The sequence below is a fragment of the Pinus tabuliformis genome, chromosome 5_2 (assembly GCF_031772625.1).
Source record: "Pinus tabuliformis cultivar Carrire ecotype Pingquan chromosome 5_2, CPIR1, whole genome shotgun sequence".
Lineage (NCBI taxonomy): Eukaryota > Viridiplantae > Streptophyta > Pinopsida > Pinales > Pinaceae > Pinus > Pinus tabuliformis.
Genome location: NC_142306.1, coordinates 414,737,093 through 414,759,294, shown reverse-complemented (window position 1 = coordinate 414,759,294; position 22,202 = coordinate 414,737,093). Strand labels below are relative to the sequence as shown.

The 22,202-nt window shown below is 37.0% G+C and overlaps 1 protein-coding gene across 3 annotated transcripts in view; it reads left to right on the top strand.

Annotated features, from left to right (window-relative positions):
• The window catches only part of LOC149159287 (uncharacterized), a 205,800-nt gene that overhangs the window by 123,715 nt on the left and 59,883 nt on the right, over window positions 1-22,202 (top strand). For all 3 annotated transcript variants that reach the window (XM_089436448.1, XM_089436447.1, XM_089436446.1), the window contains one exon: window positions 472-528. In XM_089436448.1, coding sequence (XP_089292574.1) covers window positions 472-528 — 57 coding nt within the window. The remainder of the gene's footprint in view (window positions 1-471; window positions 529-22,202) is intronic.

The following is a 22,202-nucleotide window of genomic DNA, read 5'->3' as shown; positions in this document are numbered from 1 at the left end:
TAGGAAGTATACAACATCAAATAAGTTTCTCAATGAGGATGACTTTTGTATCAATAATTAACCAGATTTGGATGCACATAGAGAAATTACCAACTACTTGGAAATTCCAGCGATCACCGCGATTAAATTCACTAGAGGATCCTTAAATGTGAAAGAAAAATGTTGTGCAAAATCTTCCTTCTATTATGTTAATTATTCTAAGAATATTGCCCTTTTATTGACAATTTGGTTGGAATTAGAGACTGACTTTCCACTGCATAGTTTAAAACTCTAACATATTTAAATTAGACTTTGTTAATCATAGAATCATATACCCAACATCAAGCTCATTTAAGAATTCCAAGAACAACAGAAGATAGCAACATTTAAATGTAAATGGACCTCATGCATATAAATCATATTGAAAAGACTTTTTCATCAACGATGTGTTAAGTTTGTGTTCTCTTCCCTAATATCGTTTGTTTCTTACAGGAATTTATGGGTCGAAATTTACTAGCCATGAATGTAATGTGGAAATATCGTGAACAGGTATCAACCCCTTAAATTTTAAGAATGCACTTCTCTTTGGTCCAAATGAGATGGGATTATAAATGAATGTTCTTGCATACGCATGCATATTTATCTTGAAGGGACCATATTTAAGCATGGATTTAATAAAAATATATATATCTTTTCAACTATCTTCATTTTTCTTGTCCTATTCACCTTTCTTGCTAACTCATAAAACAAGAAACATGTCAAATGTCAATTGTTGTTGAACATGTACAAATTAACATGCTGAATAATTTACGACTGTATTGAGTATAATGTTCACATAATGGTGACAATTTTAGATACACACTAAGTCACCAAATTTGGTGAATTTCAAGTTTGAAGTTTGAAATACGCCGAATTTAAACGGTTCACTAATAAAATCGTTGAGATGCGTCAAACCTCGACTTATTTCGAATTGAATCATGCAAAAAAAAATCATTTCAAATTCATTGAAAAGTGTTGAGAATCATTGAAATTCCTTTTTCTGACGGTGAATAAATTTAAAAAATTAAAACCCTAAGTCTAAACTCTAAACCCCTAATTTGCTCTCCGGTTCACATTTTGCTCCTGCCGTGTCGCTTTGAATTCATCCTGACAGTGACGCCTCCCGGGTCCTCTCTCTCTTGAGTCCTTCGAAGCTACGCATCGACTGTAATCACAGCCTTAGAGTTCTGACGGTGGCTATAGGTGTCAAATGAAGGCAGAGGTTACAGTGTACTGACCAGAACAGAGTCAAGACTAGGGTAGGGACCAGGGTTCAAACTTTGAAGGCAGCCTTACTGACAGTGGCATGCACACGCTTTTATGGCATTTTCTTCCTTTACAAGTCTTTAAAAATAAAATATATTTTAGAAGCAACAAATATACACTCTATATTTATTATACAAAAATGTTATATGTTTATGCTTATTTAGTTTTGAAAAATTAACATAAATTACCTTACTACACTAGATATGTATGAAAAAATATGTTCGTATTGATTTAATTTGAAAAAGTAAATTAAAAATTAAAAATGGCGCAGTGTCTCCATATGTTTTCTTCTCTTTTCATTTTTCTATATGCCACATGTTAGCTTATTCCATGTTGAAAAGTTAGAAAAAACATAATGAATGGTCAAACTTAATATGACTAATTACATGCTCATAGTTCATGTGATTAGTTATCAATTGTAAACAATGTATTGATACCATTTTTGTTTTTTCAAGAGTATATCATAAAAATGTTCATTTATATGAGAGACTTCTCGTCGGTCATTATTGTGAATACTAAGGACTATTAAACGACCGACGGTGGTGGAAATCCATCATTTTCATGAAACCATCCCAAAATTCAAAATGGGCATTTGATCACACGGAATACATGTTCTGAAATTTTATTCTCTTACTTCGCTTATTCAACAAAATCACTGGTAGTGGAAGCATCCTTGTCCAGTATTCTAATGAGGAGATCAGAAACCCCTTCTGATATATGAACACAAACTTCTCACTCCACTCAGGATTCCTGCCTTAATTTGTAACAACTTTTTCATTATTAGAGAATTGGCCGTAGAAGGAAAATTATGTACGATGGAGAAGGGAACTCATCAAAACCAAACAAATAATATAATTAATCAGGTGCCACTGTTGTTTCTTTTTGTTGAGTTCGGCATTTTATGATGCAGTAAGGGTCCATTTGACCTGCATGCACGTTGAATCTATCAACTAAATCAAGGATGTAGATGAATACACAAAAATTTAAATTCAATTCAAGAGATAGAGATCAAATCCAAAGGAATGGTGTGATTCAAAAGAAGAAAATGAGCATTGTTTTTTTGGATGTATATTGTGATATAAGAGAACATAGAATTCATAATTTTTATGATAGTAAGAAAATAGAGGAGGATGCATTCTAAAGTTATATTAAAACTTAATTATACAATATTTAGTATCACGTTGTAATATGACTGATATTCAAAACTTATTAATTTATGAAAATCTTTTGTTTGTTAATAACAAAAAAAACAAAAACTTTTATCGGATCTTTTTCAACATAAAAATAAAATGTTAGCCCCTGGGGGGTAGTTCAACTGGCAATGGTCATATAAATGACTTATTGTGTGAGAAGGTCCAGTGTTCAAGTCCCTCCAAATCACTTGTGTGTGTGGAAGGGGCATACGTATGCACCTAGAGTTTATAGTGGTAGTGGTTGGAATACGTACGCACCTAGAGTTTATAGTGGTAGTGGTTGGAATCCACCCTGTGTCACGAGAGTATAAGACTGAGTCGACTCTGACTGACCCAATTTACCATCTAAATTTGAGAGGAAAATATTTTTTTATGGGTTCTTTGCTAACATAAAAAAATAAAATGTTAAAGAAAATGAATTAACCTTATAATTTTTTTATGATAGGAAAATAAAATAAAATTGTAGATAGACTTCTGGAGCTTAACTGTGTAAGTAGGTGAAAGGTTGGACATTTCTAGCAGACACTTTGCATACCCTCAAGGACAAAAGAAAATAATCTTTTTGAATAATGATTCATTTTAACACGAAGAGAAAAAGCTGGTTGAGAAATGGCAAAGAATATTACAGGTAAAATCAGTAGATTGCAGCTCATGAGTATTGAGTAGCAGCACCTCCAATGTTCCTTTCAGCATATCTCAATCTTTTGATCCAGAGGGGCACACGCTTCAAGAACTTGGATCAATCTACTGAGCCCAAAGAAGTGAACCTAAATAAGCATTGGGTGGACTTACAAACACAGAGAAACTGTATTTTGCTGACCCATTCTACTGTGAAATGTTGACTCGGTTCCTTCTTTGCCATCGAATATGAAAACAACATTCACGATTTTTTTCAAAGTTTTGACCTTTGAAATTGCTTACAGTCTACCAAATAAAAGTTATTTATTATAATTATCTTAACGCCACAACCCATGGAGAAGTTCCTGAGAGAAGATCAATGGGGAAACTAAAGTTCTATTACAATTATCAAATCACCAGACTATCGAGAGAAGACCAGTGGATGTGTGATCACTGGAAATTTAGAAGCTAAAAATAGTGAGGAAATTCAGCAAAAGTTACGGTCTCATTGCACACAAATGCTTTAGAACTTTTAGCTAATCAGCCTTTATTAGAGAACCATGAAGTCTGTAAAAGTGAGGTAACTCAGCGAAAATTGCAGTTTCACTACACATAAATGTTTTTATGTTCTTTTGGCTTTAAAAACTGCACATTAATACTTTAAAAATTAACTAGTCCGTCTTTATTATAGAACCATAAAGTCAGTAAAAGTGAGTCAACTCAGCTAAAATTGCAATCTCACCACACAAATGTTTTTGCCTTTTTTACTTTAAAAATTAATTAATCAACAAAAATTGGAGTTTTTTTTTTTTTAAATAATAGCTAATCCACCTTTATAGAGTCATAAAGTTAGAAAAACTTGGAAAGTGAGCAAAAATTTAGCAAAAGCTAAAAAAAACTAGCCTTACTTGAAGTTGCACAAGAACACTTCAAATCTACACACCAGTAGCATAATAGATAAATAAAATTTAATAATTCGAAAAAATAAATAATATATTTGACTAGTGTCAAACAATATAATAAATGCAAAAATTTATAGTTAAAAAGTTGATTAGTACAAAGTCAACAATAAATCGATTGCTATAGTCCTGGCCTTCCACAGGGACTAATAAGATGTATTTTTGGAATATATGTTTAATCATTAATGTTGACATGCAATTATAGTGGTAGTCATTAAGTGTGATCATGGGCGTAGCCTAGGCCCTAGATGACTCTAATGAGTTACCTATTCCCATGGTTAAAAAATTGAACGTTCTCATGCGGTTTCCATTTTCATCATATGTATTTCTTGCAGCAAGGTGAAAAATGTGAAAGCAATGAGTGGGTCATGTTGATATTAGACTGATGAAATTGAGTATCTTGAATTTATCACATATTTTGAAATTTTATAGTCCCTTGAATTTAATGCCAAATTGTATTACCTAATTTATCATTATTGAGTTTTTGTTGAAATTCAAGTTTGTTGAACTTGAACATGAGTTCAAATTGGGTGGTTTAAAATACACATACATACATAATATAGGATTATACATACATACATCTGACCACACACCCAATTGCTTGCTTGCTAGCTATCTTGCATCTATGCATGCTTTTTGAACTGCCACCTACATGGAAACCATATTGACTTGCATAACATGTCTTTTTAACTTGCACCCATGGAAACATTAATAAATACGACCAAACATAATATAACCATATAGCAATGATCCATTTATTTATAATATTTATAATTGATATGCGTTCAAACTTCATAGATAATGTTGAGATATAAACTCCTTATAGTTGTAAATTTTGGTCCTAAAAAGGTTGAAGATTGACTATGTCCATGGTTTTTAGAGCCATACTAAAGAGAGATTCAGCAAAAATTGTCTAAGTATTAGAGGTGGAGAACAATGTAACAACATCAAGGGAATGCAAATCACAATGGTCAACCTTTGGCATGGATTAGAGGTGCTAGTATTGCTTGTCTCATAGTCTAACATTGGAGCTTGCACACATGAGCAAAAAACTTAGTCGCACTAATATTTGTCAGGCAACCTTGGAGTGTTGATTTTTTTTGTAGACAAATAACTGAACGACTTAGGCACATTAGCATGATTGGACAATTTTGTAGTTTGTGTGTGTGGAACAAAAATAGTCATGAGGGATCATCTTCCTTTTCCATGTCTTCCTCCTCTCTCAAATTTATGTGAATTATGTAATATATGAAATATGAACAAGAGGGAAACAAAGTTTTTTATATTCCCTTAGCTAGACTATAAATACCCTGTCATGATAGTGTAAAGGGATTGATTGGTTGATTAGTTGTATATTGTATGAGTATTCATGTTGTTCATAACTTCGTGGTATATTCTTGTTCATTTAATAAGAATTTAGAGTTGATTTGTTGCCTGATATTGTTGCATTAGAGTTTATGTTGTGAAAGTTCAAACTTATTTTTGAGTTAGCTTAGGGATAAGTGGTGCCATAAATTAGAGACTATGTATATTAAATTACACTTGTTGCATTTTGTGTCGTGGTTGTGCTAATTCCAGGAATGCACTACCAGTTGAATCAAATTGGTATTACAACATTGTTTTCCACATATCCATTAGAGTTTGTATGTATTTTGTGGTAAATATGAAAAGAAACACTCCTAGATGAATAAAGTGATTGAAAACAATTTTCAAAGTAGCATTGAAGTGCTTAAGGAAGGAATTGCTAAGATCAATGGAAATATGGGAGGTATGAATTGACACATGACCCATCTTGCTCATTTTTGTAGATTTTGAAAGTCTTCCCACCAATAAAGATGGATTGTTGAGAATTATAGCTTAGACAAGAACTTCTACATAGGTTTAATGTAAATGTGAGAGAAGTAGTTTGACATATTTTTGAAAAGTAATTCTATTTTGTAATTCGCTTTAATAAAAAGGTAAAAGTCTTATATTTAGCCATCAAGTCTAAAAAGTGCATCTCAGGCATGACTTAGACTAGGAATGATCTAAAAAACAAATTCTCAACTAAAAGTCTAAAGATAGATTAAGGTAGAGGCTTTCATCATAGTTGAACAGTTGAGGAGGTTGATTCACCCACAAACCCACACACTTAAATGGCATAGATAAACAATAAATAGACATTTCTAGGCAACACACAATCCCCTACAGGGATTTGTATAGTTTTGCACAGTCGTGCAAACAACACCATGCAGATAGACCATACATGTATATGTATAATCAATATGGACAAGTTGTACAATCCATGCAGTCATCCATACAATATGTACAGTTGATTGTATAGTTTGTGTTTCCCTTCAGGCAACTTCCCCAGAGACACACTCGGCCAAGTGTGATTTGTTGTTGCTTGGACCTATTTTTCCATCCCATCAACTGCATTCCTGTGCTTGCAAATCTTCATGGATTCAATGGTATATCATTCCTGGTGCCCAATTCTCTCAAGATTAGATGTGCTAGATGATGTTGCATGATATTTCAGGCTACAATTCGTATGGGTTAACTGTGTGGATTCCCTTACTTAGAAGTGATACTTGAGTTTTGACTTGCTTGTGAAGTGTAATTAGCATGATACTTTATCACTTGTAACTAAGTAAAAATGCTACCTTGTTACTATATTAAACCATGCCAAAACATAATTGCCTCTAGATAAGTGTGTCTTAACCTAAGCCATTCAGAACGACTAGGAATTCAAGGTAGGTAGCATAGTCATATCACCTTCATAATTAACACTTTCCATTAATTCCCATCTATTTCATCCATAAGAACAACACCTCCTAACTAATGGGAAACTCATCAAATATCATAAAAAAATGGTCAAAGAATGAGAAATAGGAAGACGAGAAACGTGTGAACTTTAGATAAATCAAGCCAAAAAGAGTTAAAGAGGTTGTGAGAAAATCAAATAAAGTAAAACTACTTCACTATGGTCCCCCCTGCTTTCAAATTCCTAAGAGGAACATGCATATCTAAAGAAAAAAGGACTTAAAGAAAATTATGAATAATCAAAAGAAAGGCGAAGTGTGTGTAGACCGAAGTAGTAAAAAAACTTCTTCTGAGAAAAAGGTTTCGCCAATAAATGAAGACTCCTAGCCAATGTTGCGAACATCAGGATCGGGATAAAATCAACAAGGGTTTGGAAAACCAAAAAATCGGGAAAATATTGGTAAAAATTGGCAAACATTGGCAAAATTAAGATACCATAAAAAATATATTTAAAAATCGACAAACATCAGCTAGGCCAAAAAATTGTGATTTCGAGATAACATTGGGATGTAATCGAGATGTTCGCAATACGTCCTAGCCACCAACCAACCATTGAGCTTCACCACTCTTTATATTATTGACCATATATTTATCCAACATACAATGAACTTCAACCTTGGTCCACACCTGAGACTAATGTGCTTATTACATTGCTTGTTCTCAATCAATCAATTTATCTCATCTTCTTACAACCTTATATTATGCTCTATTTATGGGCATATTCTTACATAAGAAACCTTAATTTGTAGCACCTGAATCAATAACAAAAGGTTGAATCTTGATGGATAAGGTCCCAAGAATCTGGGGATTCCTTACCATCTTATTGACCATCAGTCTTTGTCGACCATGTGTGTCCTTGACCTTGATTTCTTTTGATTATTCCAGTGTTACTTGGGAGAGGGAGCGAAAGCTGGGAGCAGGAGCGACATTTTCAAAAGCTCCCGGTTTGGGAGCGAATCCCGGAGCGTTTTTTATATAATATATATATTTTTTATATTTTGATATATATATGTCAACAAAAACATGTAGAATAATGAATTAGATATAAAAAACACAAAAAAAACATAGATTGAACCATATAACAACAATCATCTAGAAGATATAATCTTCATCAACCACGTCCACAAGTTAGTAACATAGTAACATACAACATATTGAGTCTCATGATTCATCAATCTTAAAGTTTCAAGCCTTCAAAATTCAATATATAACATTTATCATTATTGATCACCAAAGTTGTACTTGTAAGCTAAGTGTAACCATTACAACAAATAATATCTAACATGAAATGAAATGAAACAACTTTCAACTTTCATGAAGCATCATATTCATAATTCATTACTAATGAGTTATAATTGCCAACTTCAAACTTAAATTGTCATATATTGTTTAAAAAAATATCATAATAAATATAAAAGAGTCAATAGTTATAAAAACTACTAGAAACTAGAAAAGAGAAGTAAATCTATTATCTATTTCTTATGCTTGGGCCTCTCGCCACCACGAGAAATGTCTAATTTTTTAGTCTTGTTGGAAAATCAGGATCTTTGTCATTAATATCACCCTCTAAGCATTAATATCCAGAGGTATATTTGTCACTACCTCTGTATCTGTATAGGGATCTTTGTCATTAATATCACCCTCTAAGTATTAACATAAGATAGAAAAAGCATAGCATGTCAAGTCAAGATTTTGTTTGAGTGATGCGTACAGTTTTAGGAGGGTCATGATAGAGGAGTTCGACAACCAATGTCACTAACATCAAGGTACATAGAGGGATTGGTGCTCTTGATTAAATACGAGTTCTATACCCTAATACATGACAAAATTCAATGGAAACATTGCAATCCCCCAATCCTGAAATCCTGAAAAACTGATAAGTCTGCTGGATTTTGAATGAAATTTAAAATTCTACTTTCTTCATATGAAATCCAATGAGGCCGGAACCACTTTCAAACATCCTGAGTCATTTCATGGTAATGTTAAAAATTTAAGTAAAAGGATGAAAATGAAGATTAAGGAGAATGTCACACATTACCATGAATGGCATATCAATACTAGGGCCATAGACTTGATCATTAAGCTGCCCCACTCAAAAATTGTTTGTTTCTTTCAAAACAAATTGCATTTCGAACATTACTAAAAAAAATTGCAAAAAAGGCAAAACGCTCCTGAAAAGGTAGGGAGCGAAATTTTTCTTAGGGAGCGCGCTCTTGAGCCACTCTCAAGTTGCTCCCGCCCGGAGCGCGGATTGGGAGCGGGATCGGTGGGGGGGGCGCTCCCCCGCAACACTGGATTATTCCATCGACTATCAACTTCTATCGGCTTCTTCATCAACCTTATATTTTGATCCTTGTTTTGATATCATTGTCAACCATTGACTTGACTTGACCATCTTGTCGATCCATCACCTAGTCAATTAACCTTGAGTAAGTTGTCTGAGTTTCATCCTAGTTAATCTACCTTGACCAGAAAGTTGCCCTATCGATCCACTTCAACTAGCCAATCGACCAATTGCACTCCAAGTAATTGAGTTACCTTTGCAAAGAATATAACTCCTCAACAATTGTGCATATTTTAATGTCTAAATAATGGATTTATCATGGAATGGAATAGTCTATAACTCTTCTTTTTGGTTGGGTCAAATTTTGATTGTCTATATGTTTTTAGTATGCCATATTTTTTCCAAGTTGTTATCGAACTCAATGACATTAGTCTAGATATGTTTCAAGGAGGGACCAACAAGCAATGGCTGAGTAGCAAAATTCTGCTTATTCATTTTATTGGACAATACTCCCAAGGAAGCATGCACTTGTTATTCTACCATAAATGTAGGTATTACTCCCAAGGAAGCACATGCCTGTCTTTCTACACTAACTGTAGGTTTTATTCTATTAGGAGCGACAATTTCTAAACAAACTTTTCCCAACTATGGTATGGGATTGAACTCTTCTAATAAGCTCAATAAATGGAAGATAAATTGATGAATGGAGATGCTGATTAAAATGATTCCAAATCACATGACATTGTGGAAAATAGGAAGATCATTGTGCTATTTGAAATTTTTAGTGTCTTCAATTTATCACCTATGACCTATTCATTGCCAATGGCCACTCATTCTAAAGGGCGTGGTGGGCCCAATCGCATGAGCACAAAAAGCTGGAGCTAAATGCCATTTACTCTTTTTGTTCTCTTTATTTATTCCAAAACTATAAACATTAGAGGAAATTTCAGCCTAAAAGTGGCTTCCTAAGGAAAAAATAATAAAATAATAGTTAAAATAATAAAATAAGAGTCATGAATTTTGGAGGGAAAAGAAGAATGCTAATTTTTTTAATTGTATTTTTGGCTTATTTCCTTATAGGTTTACTCAAATTTCAAATGTAGACACTTGTTGGATGTGGAATTAAATCCCACATCCAACCAGTGTCCATTATGCATACTTTTGAGAAGACCCACATTGAGAAAAATTGAAGATGCATTAAAAAAACACGTTGAACGTGTTTCTTTAATGCATCTTCAATTTTTCTCAATGTGGATTCTTGTCGCTAAAATTGTACAAGCAATGCGACAACGACTCAGGTCGGGGGCTGTCACCCTGATCCCCAACCTATCCATTTTAGTTGTCTCCCACCAACACGCTACGGGGCGTAGAACCTATGGAAATGAGATGATGAAGGACAAGTTGGGAACCAACGAGTTCGGGAGACACAATTGAGTGGCCTAGCTACCTGGTTAAATTTAACAAGATTTTAAGGATTAGATTAAATTTATATTTGAGACCAGTGCCTTATGGAGTCAAAACTCTTGCTTATTGAATTAAGACAAAGTAACCATATGGATAACCGTTGCTCAGATGCCTCGCTAACCTATATGCTATGCAAATCTTACAACTAGGTGAAATGCAAGAATCTTGGTTGTTTTTAATTAAATTCCTAGTCTAAGTGTGTCCCTTGATCTTTATCTATATTGAGTCTAAACTTTGTAGTAAGTGGCAGAGAGAAGTCAAGGTGAAGCACACAAAGGTGTGATTAATGATACCTCTCCTTGAAATCTAACATACACGGTGCCTTCGGCGCAGCAGAGACTGTGGCTCTGATGACTGCAAGTTCACCGTTTTAATTACTAGAGGGGCTAGACTTCTCAAGTAAAGATGAAGGATGTTCATATCTCTCTTTCAACCAAGCTTATGCTTGGAGGTTAATTATTAAATGCACAATTAATTTAGGATGCTTATGCAGGATGGATGAGTGAGTAACCCTGGAGTGAGAATGTTTAAGAGATTTAAGTACTTAAAATTGATTATCTTTGACAGAAGTACTTAATCAATGAGCTGATAGACAATCTTAAAAAAGACAATATGCCAACTTAAAAAGATACAAGAGATATCCAAAATAGAATTGTTTTAGCAAATGACCACAAGATATATGCTTCTTAAAGAAAGAATCACCAATATGTCAATAATGGCAATAAGAGATATTTTGTTAAATTCAAAGCTTCTCATGAGACATTCAGTTATATTCTTCTTATGAAACCATAAGACAACTTGATTAATCAACTATAGAACATTAACCAATTATCAAGGGCCTTTATGTAACTTAAGATACCAAGGAGCAAGAAATAAGCAGTGAGCTACTTATATGCCAAAACAGTCCTAAACTTGCCTTTTTATCTTGATTGAATAATAACACTAAAAAACCAGATATTGTGAGGCAGAGAAAAGAGTAATGTCAACAGCAGTTATCTCCCTTAGATTTTATGAGACTAGAACATGAAATTTCTTATCTTACTCGTGTTGTTCAGTGAGGCACAAGAAAATTTGTAACAACAGTGATTTAATGAATGCAGCAAACAAACCCAGAATTCTCCTCATCTTACTTTTGATGACAGTGAGCAAATAGAGGCAAGATGCCAAGAAATAAATGCCTTTATGATGCCAATGCTATTTAAATCAGACCTTAGCGCTGCAATCCAAAGAGAATGTGACAGTTATGAAGCAAGCTTATGCCAAATGACCTTCAGTGAATAATTGGGACAACAGTAAGTAATCTCATGTGATCGGAAAGCTTAACAGTGAATCTCTTTTGAGCCAAATGCATGAGACAGTCACAAAAAAAATTAATTTCTTAGAGGCAACTTGAAATGCAACATATGTATTATGAACTTATGAAGAGACCATTATGCCACTGTTATACTTAGTTTTCAGAGATCAGAAATTTTCATGAAACAAATGTTTCAAATGGAAACCCAGTTCTTGCAATGATGAGTTAGAGTGTATGTGAAATGAGTTTGTATTATCTAGGCGAGCTAAATATTACTATTAAGATAAAATCATACTGCTGTAGGTAATCAGTGATATAAAGAAGGTTAGAAAATGCAAACCTACAGGCCTTGTGGCCTAGAAACTGATCTTCTTGCTTGCCCAGAATTCTTTACCACTTCAAGGTACACCTGCAATGAGCATTGGAAGGAGGGATATGGAGCTTGGGAGCAAGGAAAAGGATAACGAAGAAGGAGAGAAGGCTTGTAATCCTGTGACAAGGAAGGAGGAGACCCCTTAGGGTCTGCAGCATACCATGGAGGCCAAAGAAAGCCTGCCGTGAGGCAGAGGAAGGTTAAAAGAGGAGGGAATAACCAACAGCAAGGAGAAAGAGGAGGCAGCAGAAGGAGAAAGAGGCCTGTTGTGAGGGAAATAGGCTACTATAGGCCTGTGGCAAGGGGCAAAGGCTCCAAAAGAGAAGGAACAGGCATGCGGCAAGGGGCAAAGGCTCCAAAAGAGAAGGAACAGGCCTGCGGCTGGGGTATTGGAGGCCTCTAGGCCATAAGCTGAGGAAGAAAAGGGAAGCGGATTATAGGAAGAACAGATAAAGGTTATGGCGCAAGTAGATCAACCCAAGACTGAGCCTCAAATACCTCAAATAGCTCGGATATCTGCAAAACTCCAAATGGATTAGCCCAAAAAATATACTAAAACCTCAGAAAAATTCACCTCTTCAGGTCAACGTTTCTCTTCCTTGGCTGAGAGTTCAGATTCTGGCTTATGGGTGTGGTATATCTGGGCTCAAGGAAGCCATAGGCATGCCAAAACCCCTTGCGCCCCCTTTCCTTGGTAAAACACTGGCCAAAATATTGTAAAAACCCTCAAAACCCCAGTTGAACGAGTGAGGAACTTCAGATTTTCAAAATAGCTCGTCCTTTCTTCAGACCTGTGGGGTTTTCACCTGGAAAGGAACTTTATGTACAAGATCCTAATTACTAAATCCTAGATCTAGACAACTCATGTTAGATTTATACAAGATATGTACAAAAGAAATCAGATCTATACAAGGGTTAGAAAAATTATTTGCAAAATTTCTATTATACAATATACACAACGATTTATGGCTCTTATAAGCAGAGCTATTCGTTAAATGCACAATAGATATAAATAGATGAGTGAAATAATTTAAATGGGTGAGCAATAGCCAAGATTTTTGCAAAATCAATTGTTAGATAAGCCTTGAAATTTAACAAAGTGGGCTCTTAAGCTTTCTTGTCTTGGGAGTTGGCTGGTCCAACCGAAGACTTCCATTAATGCCCAAGATCTGAATCCCTAGAGTCTCTACACACTTAAGATTGAGTTATTAGATCAATAGGGGCTAGATATATTGTTGATTTCTGTAGCATCAGATGTGCTCTAGCCTCGAGATTTTGCAGAGAGGCTAATACACATGCATTCTCCAATACCCATAAATCGTTTGAGAAAATTCCACCTAGAGATGGTTTAATTAAAATAATTAATAATTTTTAATGTATTCATAAGTCTAAACTTAGGAAAGATGATTAATTAAAGGGTATTAATTAAATATGTTGTGAATCTTCTAGAAGAAGACGAGGATCAACTCCCAGTTAATCTCAGCCTTTGATTATGTTTTTGTTGAAATTTACAAGTCTATCAGTTAGAAAATTTATCTGTATTCTTCTGGTTTATTTCTCCTACTTGTTAATTACAAACAAGTTATTTAAACATATAAATGTCGAAATAAACACAATACAGTCTCAACCATCTACAGATCAACAACTAAAAGAATAGCAAATAGACAAGTGACACCGTTATTTTTGGACAACTTGTCCGCAGGAAAAACCAACTTGGGAGAACCGGTGCAGCAATTCTGAGGGTTTATTTTATTATGCAGTCTATCCTTGAGTACAACTGGGTGCCAAACTGGCTCACCCAACAGAGAAAAATAACCAGCAGTAATACCTCTCTATTCGGAAGCAGTTATTCAGAAAATCGGCTCCACGAAACCCTCTCCAACACCACTAAAGCACTGCGTCAACCCTTCTGGCCTCTGCGTCAGCCTCAAACCCCTCTGCGTTAACCCTCTGAGGCATTTCGCAGCCTCTACGGCCTTTTGCATCACTCCTGCTGCCCTCTGCGTGGATGACGTAGGCCGTTTTGGCTCTGTGCTGTCTTTGTTGGGCTCTGCGTGGCCTGCTCTGGCTTCTGCATCTGCCTCTGTGCTGGTCTCTCGGCATTATGTCTGCCTCTCTATCCAGTACTCACTGCCCCTCGCTACAAACTGATTACTGATTCGACTTTACTTAGCAACCCCACTCTAGTAAATCGAATGACTAATCACACTGGTGTGTTTTCCAACTGACCCTCGAGCCTCCTCTTATACTTCTCCTGTTGGTCCTTCAACGACCGAGATTATATCTCTAATCAACGGCTAAGATTAGATTTGGCTTGATCCATGTCTTTTGGAACCTTCTAACCCAGTTTTATATTAATACCCATTAATATTTTATTTTTCCTAAGTTTAGACTTAGGAACTCCATTAAAAATATTAATTATTTTAATATCTCCCAAACCGAGTAGAATCTGCCCAAACCATTTATGGGTCTTGGAGATCTCATGTGTTTTATCCTCTCCACCAATTTTCATGGCTAGAGAACATCCGATGCTACCCCAAATCAGCAGTTTTAATCTTGGTCATTGGTGCTCCAACGAGATATTATAAGAAGGAGCTTGATGGACACTTGAAGAAAATGGTAGAGACACCGAGATAGTGAGATCAAGAGATCGAATTTCTCAAGAGGAGCAACGCTAAGTTGCCGGAGAGAGATCGAGTGATCTTGCAGTGAGGGGCAGGGATAGTAGACAAGAGGAGAGTTTTCTAGATCCAGAGAGTGCAAGGCAGAGAAGGCATAAAGAGGTTCAGAGAGGCAGCACAGAGCTTCAGAGGGAGTCTAAAATTTTGTTGGGAGAAATCGAAATCTAGAGCCAAAAGCCGGGGTGTGAGACCAGAGGGCCAAAAGGTCGAAGTTCCAGTCAGGAGAATATCAGAGGAGGAGGTGACACAGATCCTAGAGGCTGTGACGCAAATTTGCGTAGGTTGACGCAGAGGCTGCATAGAAGTTGCATGGGGCTAGCCATCTAGAGCCTGGAACAGATTCGGATCGCCTGTGACAGTGTGATTTTTTTCTCACTACCTCTTTGCTAGTTTATTCTCTGTATCACATTGCCAGTTTGGGCATCTAGAGATTTGTACTCAGAAACTACTGCATAATAATAAAACCCTCAGCTGTTGCACCGATATTCCCACATTGGGTTTTTCGGGGACGTTTATCCAAAAATAACGATGTATTTGTGTATGTGTTTATTCTCTCATGTGCAATCTTTAGTTTCCGTAGTATTTATTTTGTGTAGGTTGCAGTTTATGTATTTCGATATTTGCTATAGAAAACTACAAGTAATTTGTTTAAGGTAATTTAACAAATAGGAGAAATATCATCAGTTTTTTGCAGTAGGAATCGGGTCGCCGATTTTTCACTTGGTATTAGAGCACAAATCGTAAGCAGAAGAGCTCAGTTGTAGGCGAAAGAGGGAGTTCGAAAACACTACGAAGGCAACATTTCGAAACCCCATAGTGGCAGCACAGCCCATTGGCCAGGATGGCTAATTTTCGTGAAAAATTACTTCTCTGAGTGAATCGATAGAGAGTAAATTTTCTGGATCAAATATTCATAGAGGTAGAGGGAGCAGCGCAACAGTTGACACACAGAGTAGATCTTCAGCTGGCATGCAGTCATTTTGTAGCAGTTGCTGGCAGAATAGTGTCAAAAGGAGAGGAGAGCACACACTGAGGGAATTATTTCCTCAGGGGACTTCTAGCCAAGAAGTTCGAATTTTCCTAGCAGAGATACAATAGCTATGTGCAGGATTTCTCACTCCATAACAGAGTGCGAATAGCTGGGTAGCAGTTGCGCAGAGGAGAAGAGGAGGAATTCGACTTTTACCAGAGAGACGGCATTAACTGGGTTGAGAGATCAATATTGGTTGGACGGAGCCTCCAACTATGTGATTTGGAAGTCTAGAATTTCCTGCCTTTTAGATGAGCATGATCTCGAAACTTATGTCGATAGTGTGGTAGTTGTACCCACAGATGTACATCCTCCCATGAGGTACAAGGAGATGGCGAGAGCTAAGAGGTTTATTCTCAATGGGGTTCGAGGTCATGTGGTATCTCACATAGTAGGCAAAGATACCGCCCGACAAATGTAGGAAGCACTATCTATGCTATATGAAGGATCTTCCGAGCAACTGAAGATGTATCTTGAGGAGAAGCTGAGATGCACAAGGATGCAGAAAGGGGAGCGTGTAGACCCCTTCCTTACTAGGCTTCAGGATGTCCAAGATCAACGGTCTTCAGTAGGATCAGCGCCCCAGCCTACAGAGTTTGTATGATTAACATTGAACAATGTTTTTGAAGATTGGCAAGTTTTCGTCTAGAGTATCCTAGGCAGAGAAAAACTGCCAAATTGGGAACGTGTGTGGGCTAATCTGCAACAAGAGGAGATGAGGTGAGATCTGGTGAAGGCCATCGTCAGTGGCAGTAGCAGCAGTGGGAGGAAGACAGTGAAGGAAGAGGAGGACGTGGCCCTTGCATCAAAGGGACAACAAGAGCAGCACAGAAAAAAGGAGGACATTTCGAAGATCAAGTGCTTAAGGTGTGGTGAGCTTGGCCACTACAACACTCACTGTCCTCTCAGAAAGAAGGACAAAGAGGAGAAGCAGGATCAGCAGGTTGCATCCGCTGAGATCAATAGGTTGTCCTCCAGACTGGAGGAAGAGTTTTCCATGATCGCCGAGTTACCTCCAGGGGTGAGGTGGGGTGATATGGAGTTGTAGCCCCAGAGAGCTACAAGATGGGCAGGATTCTTGAGGAGGTCCACCTCATGAATCAATACCTTGGTACGGGAGCCCAAGACATGTAGTAGTAGGATGGATCAGTAGCAGTTGGTGCAATCAGGTGCCAAAGTGACAGATGCAGTAGCTAGTAGCAGGTCAGAGACCGAGCAACGCAGAGGAGAATTGGCAGTGGTGCAGTTGGCATAGTGCAGTGTCAACAACAGCGTAGAGGCTTCAGTGACAACGCAGAAGCTAGCAGCAGTCAAAACTGGGACGACAGATGCATCATAATGACCACAGTTGGTTCAGTATTTTGGATGATTTTTCGGTGTAGTTGTTGCAGTTGCAACAACAACATATGGAGAAGGTTGCAGTGCAGATGCAGTGTTGGCAGTAGTTCAGCAGGGCCAACAGTAACACGGATGCAACAAACAAAGCTGCGTAGTAGTTGGTGGGCAACAGCAGAAAGACATCAACAACGCAGCAGGAGATGGTACAGAGAGAGAGTGATGCTTTAGTGGGTTGCAGAACTAGAGCACATTCCTCGCCAAGAGGGAGTGTTGATTTCTATAGCATCGGATATGCTCTAGCCTCGAGATTTTGCAGAGAGGCTAAGACACATGCATTCTCCAATAATCGGAAATTGTTTGAGAAAATTCCACCTAGAGATGGTTTAATTAAAATAATTAATCATTTTTAATGTATTCCTAAGTCTAAACTTAGGAAATGTGATTAATTAAAGGGTATTAATTAAATCTGGTGTGAATCTTCTAGAAGAAGACGAGGATCAACTCCCAGTTAATCTCAGCCTTTGATTATGTTTTAAGCTTGGTCGTTGGTGCTCCAACGAGAGATTATAAGAAGGAGCTTGATGGGCACTTGGAGAACACACTAAAGACACCGAGATAGTGAGATCAAGAGATCGAATTTCTCAAGAGTAGCAGCACTGAGTTGTTGGAGAGAGATCGAGTGACCTTCTTGCAGTGAGGGGCATGAATAGTACACTAGAGGAGAGTTTTCCAGATCGGGAGAGTGCAAGGCAGAGAAAGCACAAAGAGGTTCAGAGAGGCAGCGCAGAGTATCCATCTTTGTTTGGGCTAGATCTTAGGCCTACAAGGCCTCTCACTCAAGCGAAGGAGCTCCTCCCTCAAGCGAAGATAAAAGGAGCCTAATCTACAAGCTAACCTATCACATGTGCAAGAATTTAGGGCTGTTGTACAGTCATATCAGTTTATTTATATATATATCTTAAGAAGTATTTCATTGGAGCAAGAAAAGGGTGTTTCCATAAGCAAAGGACATCACCAAGAATTAAATAAGGAACATCTCATCTAGAAGCTCACATAAGCAAGGTCTATCACTAGTAGTTGAAAGAAGAAGGAAGACGAAGTGCCGGAAAGAGGAGGATGAAGTGGCGGGAAAACAAAGTGCTGGAAGAAGGAAGGACTTGACTTGTGCTTGGAGAATATTCTTAGGGTCTAGGGTTTGGCATTGATCAATAAGAAGCTTCAATAAGAGAAACTTACGGAAGAGTTTTCCTCTCTAAGAGAGAGAGGTTTTGGCCTTGGCAAAGAGCCAACATCTGTGTTCTTGTCTCTATGTTTTTGGTAGCAGTTTGATGAAAGTGAAATACACACGCTAATAAGAAGAAGAAGAACAAGCTAAGATAATTGTAAAAGTGCTTCACAAATTGTTATCAAGTAGTGAAGAATCACATTACACCTAATTTCCCTAGATTCTTCAACATGGTTTTAGAGCTAAGGTGACACATCAAGGAAAGGGCATCTCAAGAAACTCATCAAGGGAGGACATTTAAAAAAGTTGAAGCATCAAGCCAAGAAGTCTCTATCATATCAAGAACAAGAAGGTCTATCATCTATTATTCATCAGGGGAGACTACAAAGCTAGAAGAAGAGCCTCATATAAAGGCACCTACATAGAACAACAGATCAAAGAGGGACCTACATCAGGCCACAAATCATCAAGCAAGTCTCATCATCAAGCAAGCCCACTTGAAGAAGACATCTTGAGGAACATCAAGATTCAATGAAAGTAAGCCATCAAGACTTCAAGGAGAAAAGAAGTCAACTACAGTTGAAAATCTATCAAGTATATGTCCCCTTCTGAATATACATCAATTTCTTTTTGCAAAGGAAAACAACAAATTGGTAGGTACCAATAACTTTCTTGCATGGAAGAAGAGGATTGATTTACCTATCAAGGAGAATGAACTTCTAGAACATGTCAAAGGGAATATCACTATCCTTGCTAAGGAACAAACCCAAGCCTTAGCCAAGTACAATAAGGATGAGAGAAGAGCTCAAAGAATTCTAATAGAATCTATTGAGGACTCTCTCATTCCTTATGTCTCCAAATTTGAAACATCAAAAGAAATTTATGATAAGCTAGTAGAGCTATTCTTGGTACCCATAGTCGGAGAAGTGATATCTCTAAGAAATTAATTATACAAAATGAAGATATCAAAGGAAGGAATAGCTCCCTACTTCATGAAGATCTCTGAGATGAGGGATCGACTTCAAGAGCTTGGGGAAGTCATGTCTGACAGAGAAATGACAACTGTAGTACTTAATGCTCTACCTAAGGATTGGGGCAACTTCACATCAAGCATATATGCCAAGAAGGAAGCAACCACACTTAGTGAAATGTGGTCTCTATGCAAGACAGAGGAAACCATACTTAAAGCAAAGGAAGATGTAGGATCAAAGGAGCAAGCATTTCCAAGAGAAAGGGAAAATTTGGCAAATTTGATCCACGAAGAACAAACAACAAAGACATGTCCAAAATCCAATGCTATGGATGCCAAGAATATGGACACTACAAAAGGAATTGTCCTAAGCTTAAGAAGGACAAGAACATCAAAAGAAAGAGGGAAGAAGCTCACATGACTCAAGAGGTGAAAGAAGAAGAAAAGAAGCAAAAGAAGGAAGATCCTTCAGATCTCTTCTATGACTAAGTCAAACTCTTTACTTCAAGTTTTCTTTCAAGGTTTTGAGTAGGATAGGAGCATGTAGGAATAAAATAAAATTGCATGGCTAGAAACATTTTCTAGAATCTAGAAGCATGAAGTACATAGAGTTCTAGATACTCATGAAGAAGTAGCATTTATAATGGGAACAAAATGCATGGGTAGAAATATCTCCTAGAATATAGGAGCATAGTAGATATAGCTCAGGATATTCATGTAGAACGGGCATACTTAGTATAGGACCTCATCCACGATGAAAGAAAATTGATCATGATTAAGAATCTTAGAAGACCTCCATCATCAAAAGAAAAGAAACATTTGCAAGGCAAGGGTCTTTAAGATCCTATGATGGAATCTTCAAAAGAAGATTCATGAACCAAAGAAGATGTCTCATTGGGAATCCCATTCATGGGATTCAAGACAAGGATGATATGCAGGAAAGCTAAGAGAAGCAAGAAGGGCCACACCAAGGACAACCAAATGAAGCTAATATGATCAAAGGAGAATCAAGATGAGGTATGTATGCATAAAATTTTAGTCATGTTATCATTTGTATATTATTGAGTCATGGGAATAGTCCTATAACATGATCAAGTAGGAAAGAATCTCTTTCACCAATGACATGCTCGAAGGCATGTACTACAATGCAATAAAGGTCAAAAAAAGGATATGCTCACATAAGGAGTATAAGATTGCTGACTAATAAGCAAGAAGAAATGTTGACTAGTCCAGGAAGCAAGCAATGAAGAAGTGCTCTCACAAGGAGCATAAGGTGGTTGACCAATTTATCCAAAGAGAAGCAAATGAAGAAAGAGATCAAGCATGTGAAGAACACCATGATCACCGAGAATCAGTATCTGACAAGACACTTTGATGACATCTCCCGAAAGAAGGCAGGACAACTCTAACAAAGGAAGGAAGGACCCTTGACACCTATGAAGGCCTTGGAGATATGAGAGGTATAGATAATTGATTCTACTCTACAAAAGATGTTGTGTTGAAGAAGCCATCCAGCAAAAGCAAAAGCAATGTCGAAGCAATATCAGGATGAAGTCATGATGGGGTACTAGGTCGAAGCACGTAAACAAGCAAGTACGACGAAGCATCCATGAGAAGAGTATTCCGAAGCATGGATAGATGACAAAGGAGTAGCTAGATGACAAGAAAACCTGATGTATGACAAGAAAATCACTTTCCACGAAGGAAGAAATGACATGACAAACCAGAAAGGAAAGTGATCGATGGATGGTTCCCTACGTACAAGAAGTTCAAACAAAGACTTCATGACATCAAAGAAAGGAAGGAGGTCAAGAAGCTGAAGGACCCACGAAGAAGAAGTTGCTGATGAATGAAAGAGTCCCTAGTTAAGGGGGAGCTCTGACAGGTCCCTGATTAAGAGGGAGTTTTGGATCACCCCTGATTACAAAGGAGTGACAATTTTGTTTTTCCATTTCATGTATCATGCACTAGACCAAGACTAACAGCTGTCAGTCTAGATGAAGGCCATGAATGGAAATGTAGACACAAGATAGACACAACATTCTTTTCTTCACTTAGGAAGAAAGAATGGGAGGATTGGGTAATCATCTGTCATATGATACTCTTTGAGGATGTGTAGGGCGTCCAAGACAAGAGTAGGTAAGAGGACCGATATTCTTTGAGGGTTGGGAACCCAAGACAAGAATAGTCCTAGAAGGTCATACTCAATGAACACCCGAGTGGGTATGTACCTTGAGAGACAATGACTAAGGTGTCTTTAAGTCATTGGTCTTGCCAACATTGTGCTCTGATCTATTGAGTGATAGAGCTGTTAGTCAAGGCGTTGCTGTGGAAACAATGTTGGTTATTATGTTGCTATAACTGATGGATTGCAAATCCAGTTTCTCTTATGTGAATTCTTCAAGATTGAAACATAACCAAACAACTTATTTTTGTATGAATACCTCCCTAGTTAAGAGGGAGTGTTGAAAGAAGTGTAACTAGGTTTGGTCTTGATAAATGTAAGTTTGACATTTGTATTTATTCAAGAAAAGAGAAATTATCTTTATATTATTTGTCAATGAGTTTCTTGCTCATTGAAGTAGGTTAAGCACATGTTTAAGTGCTTCTAAGAAGTGAAAAGGTCAATGTATTTATGTAAGACCCTTAGAGGGCATGTTACACTATGCATATAATTGTATTAGAGT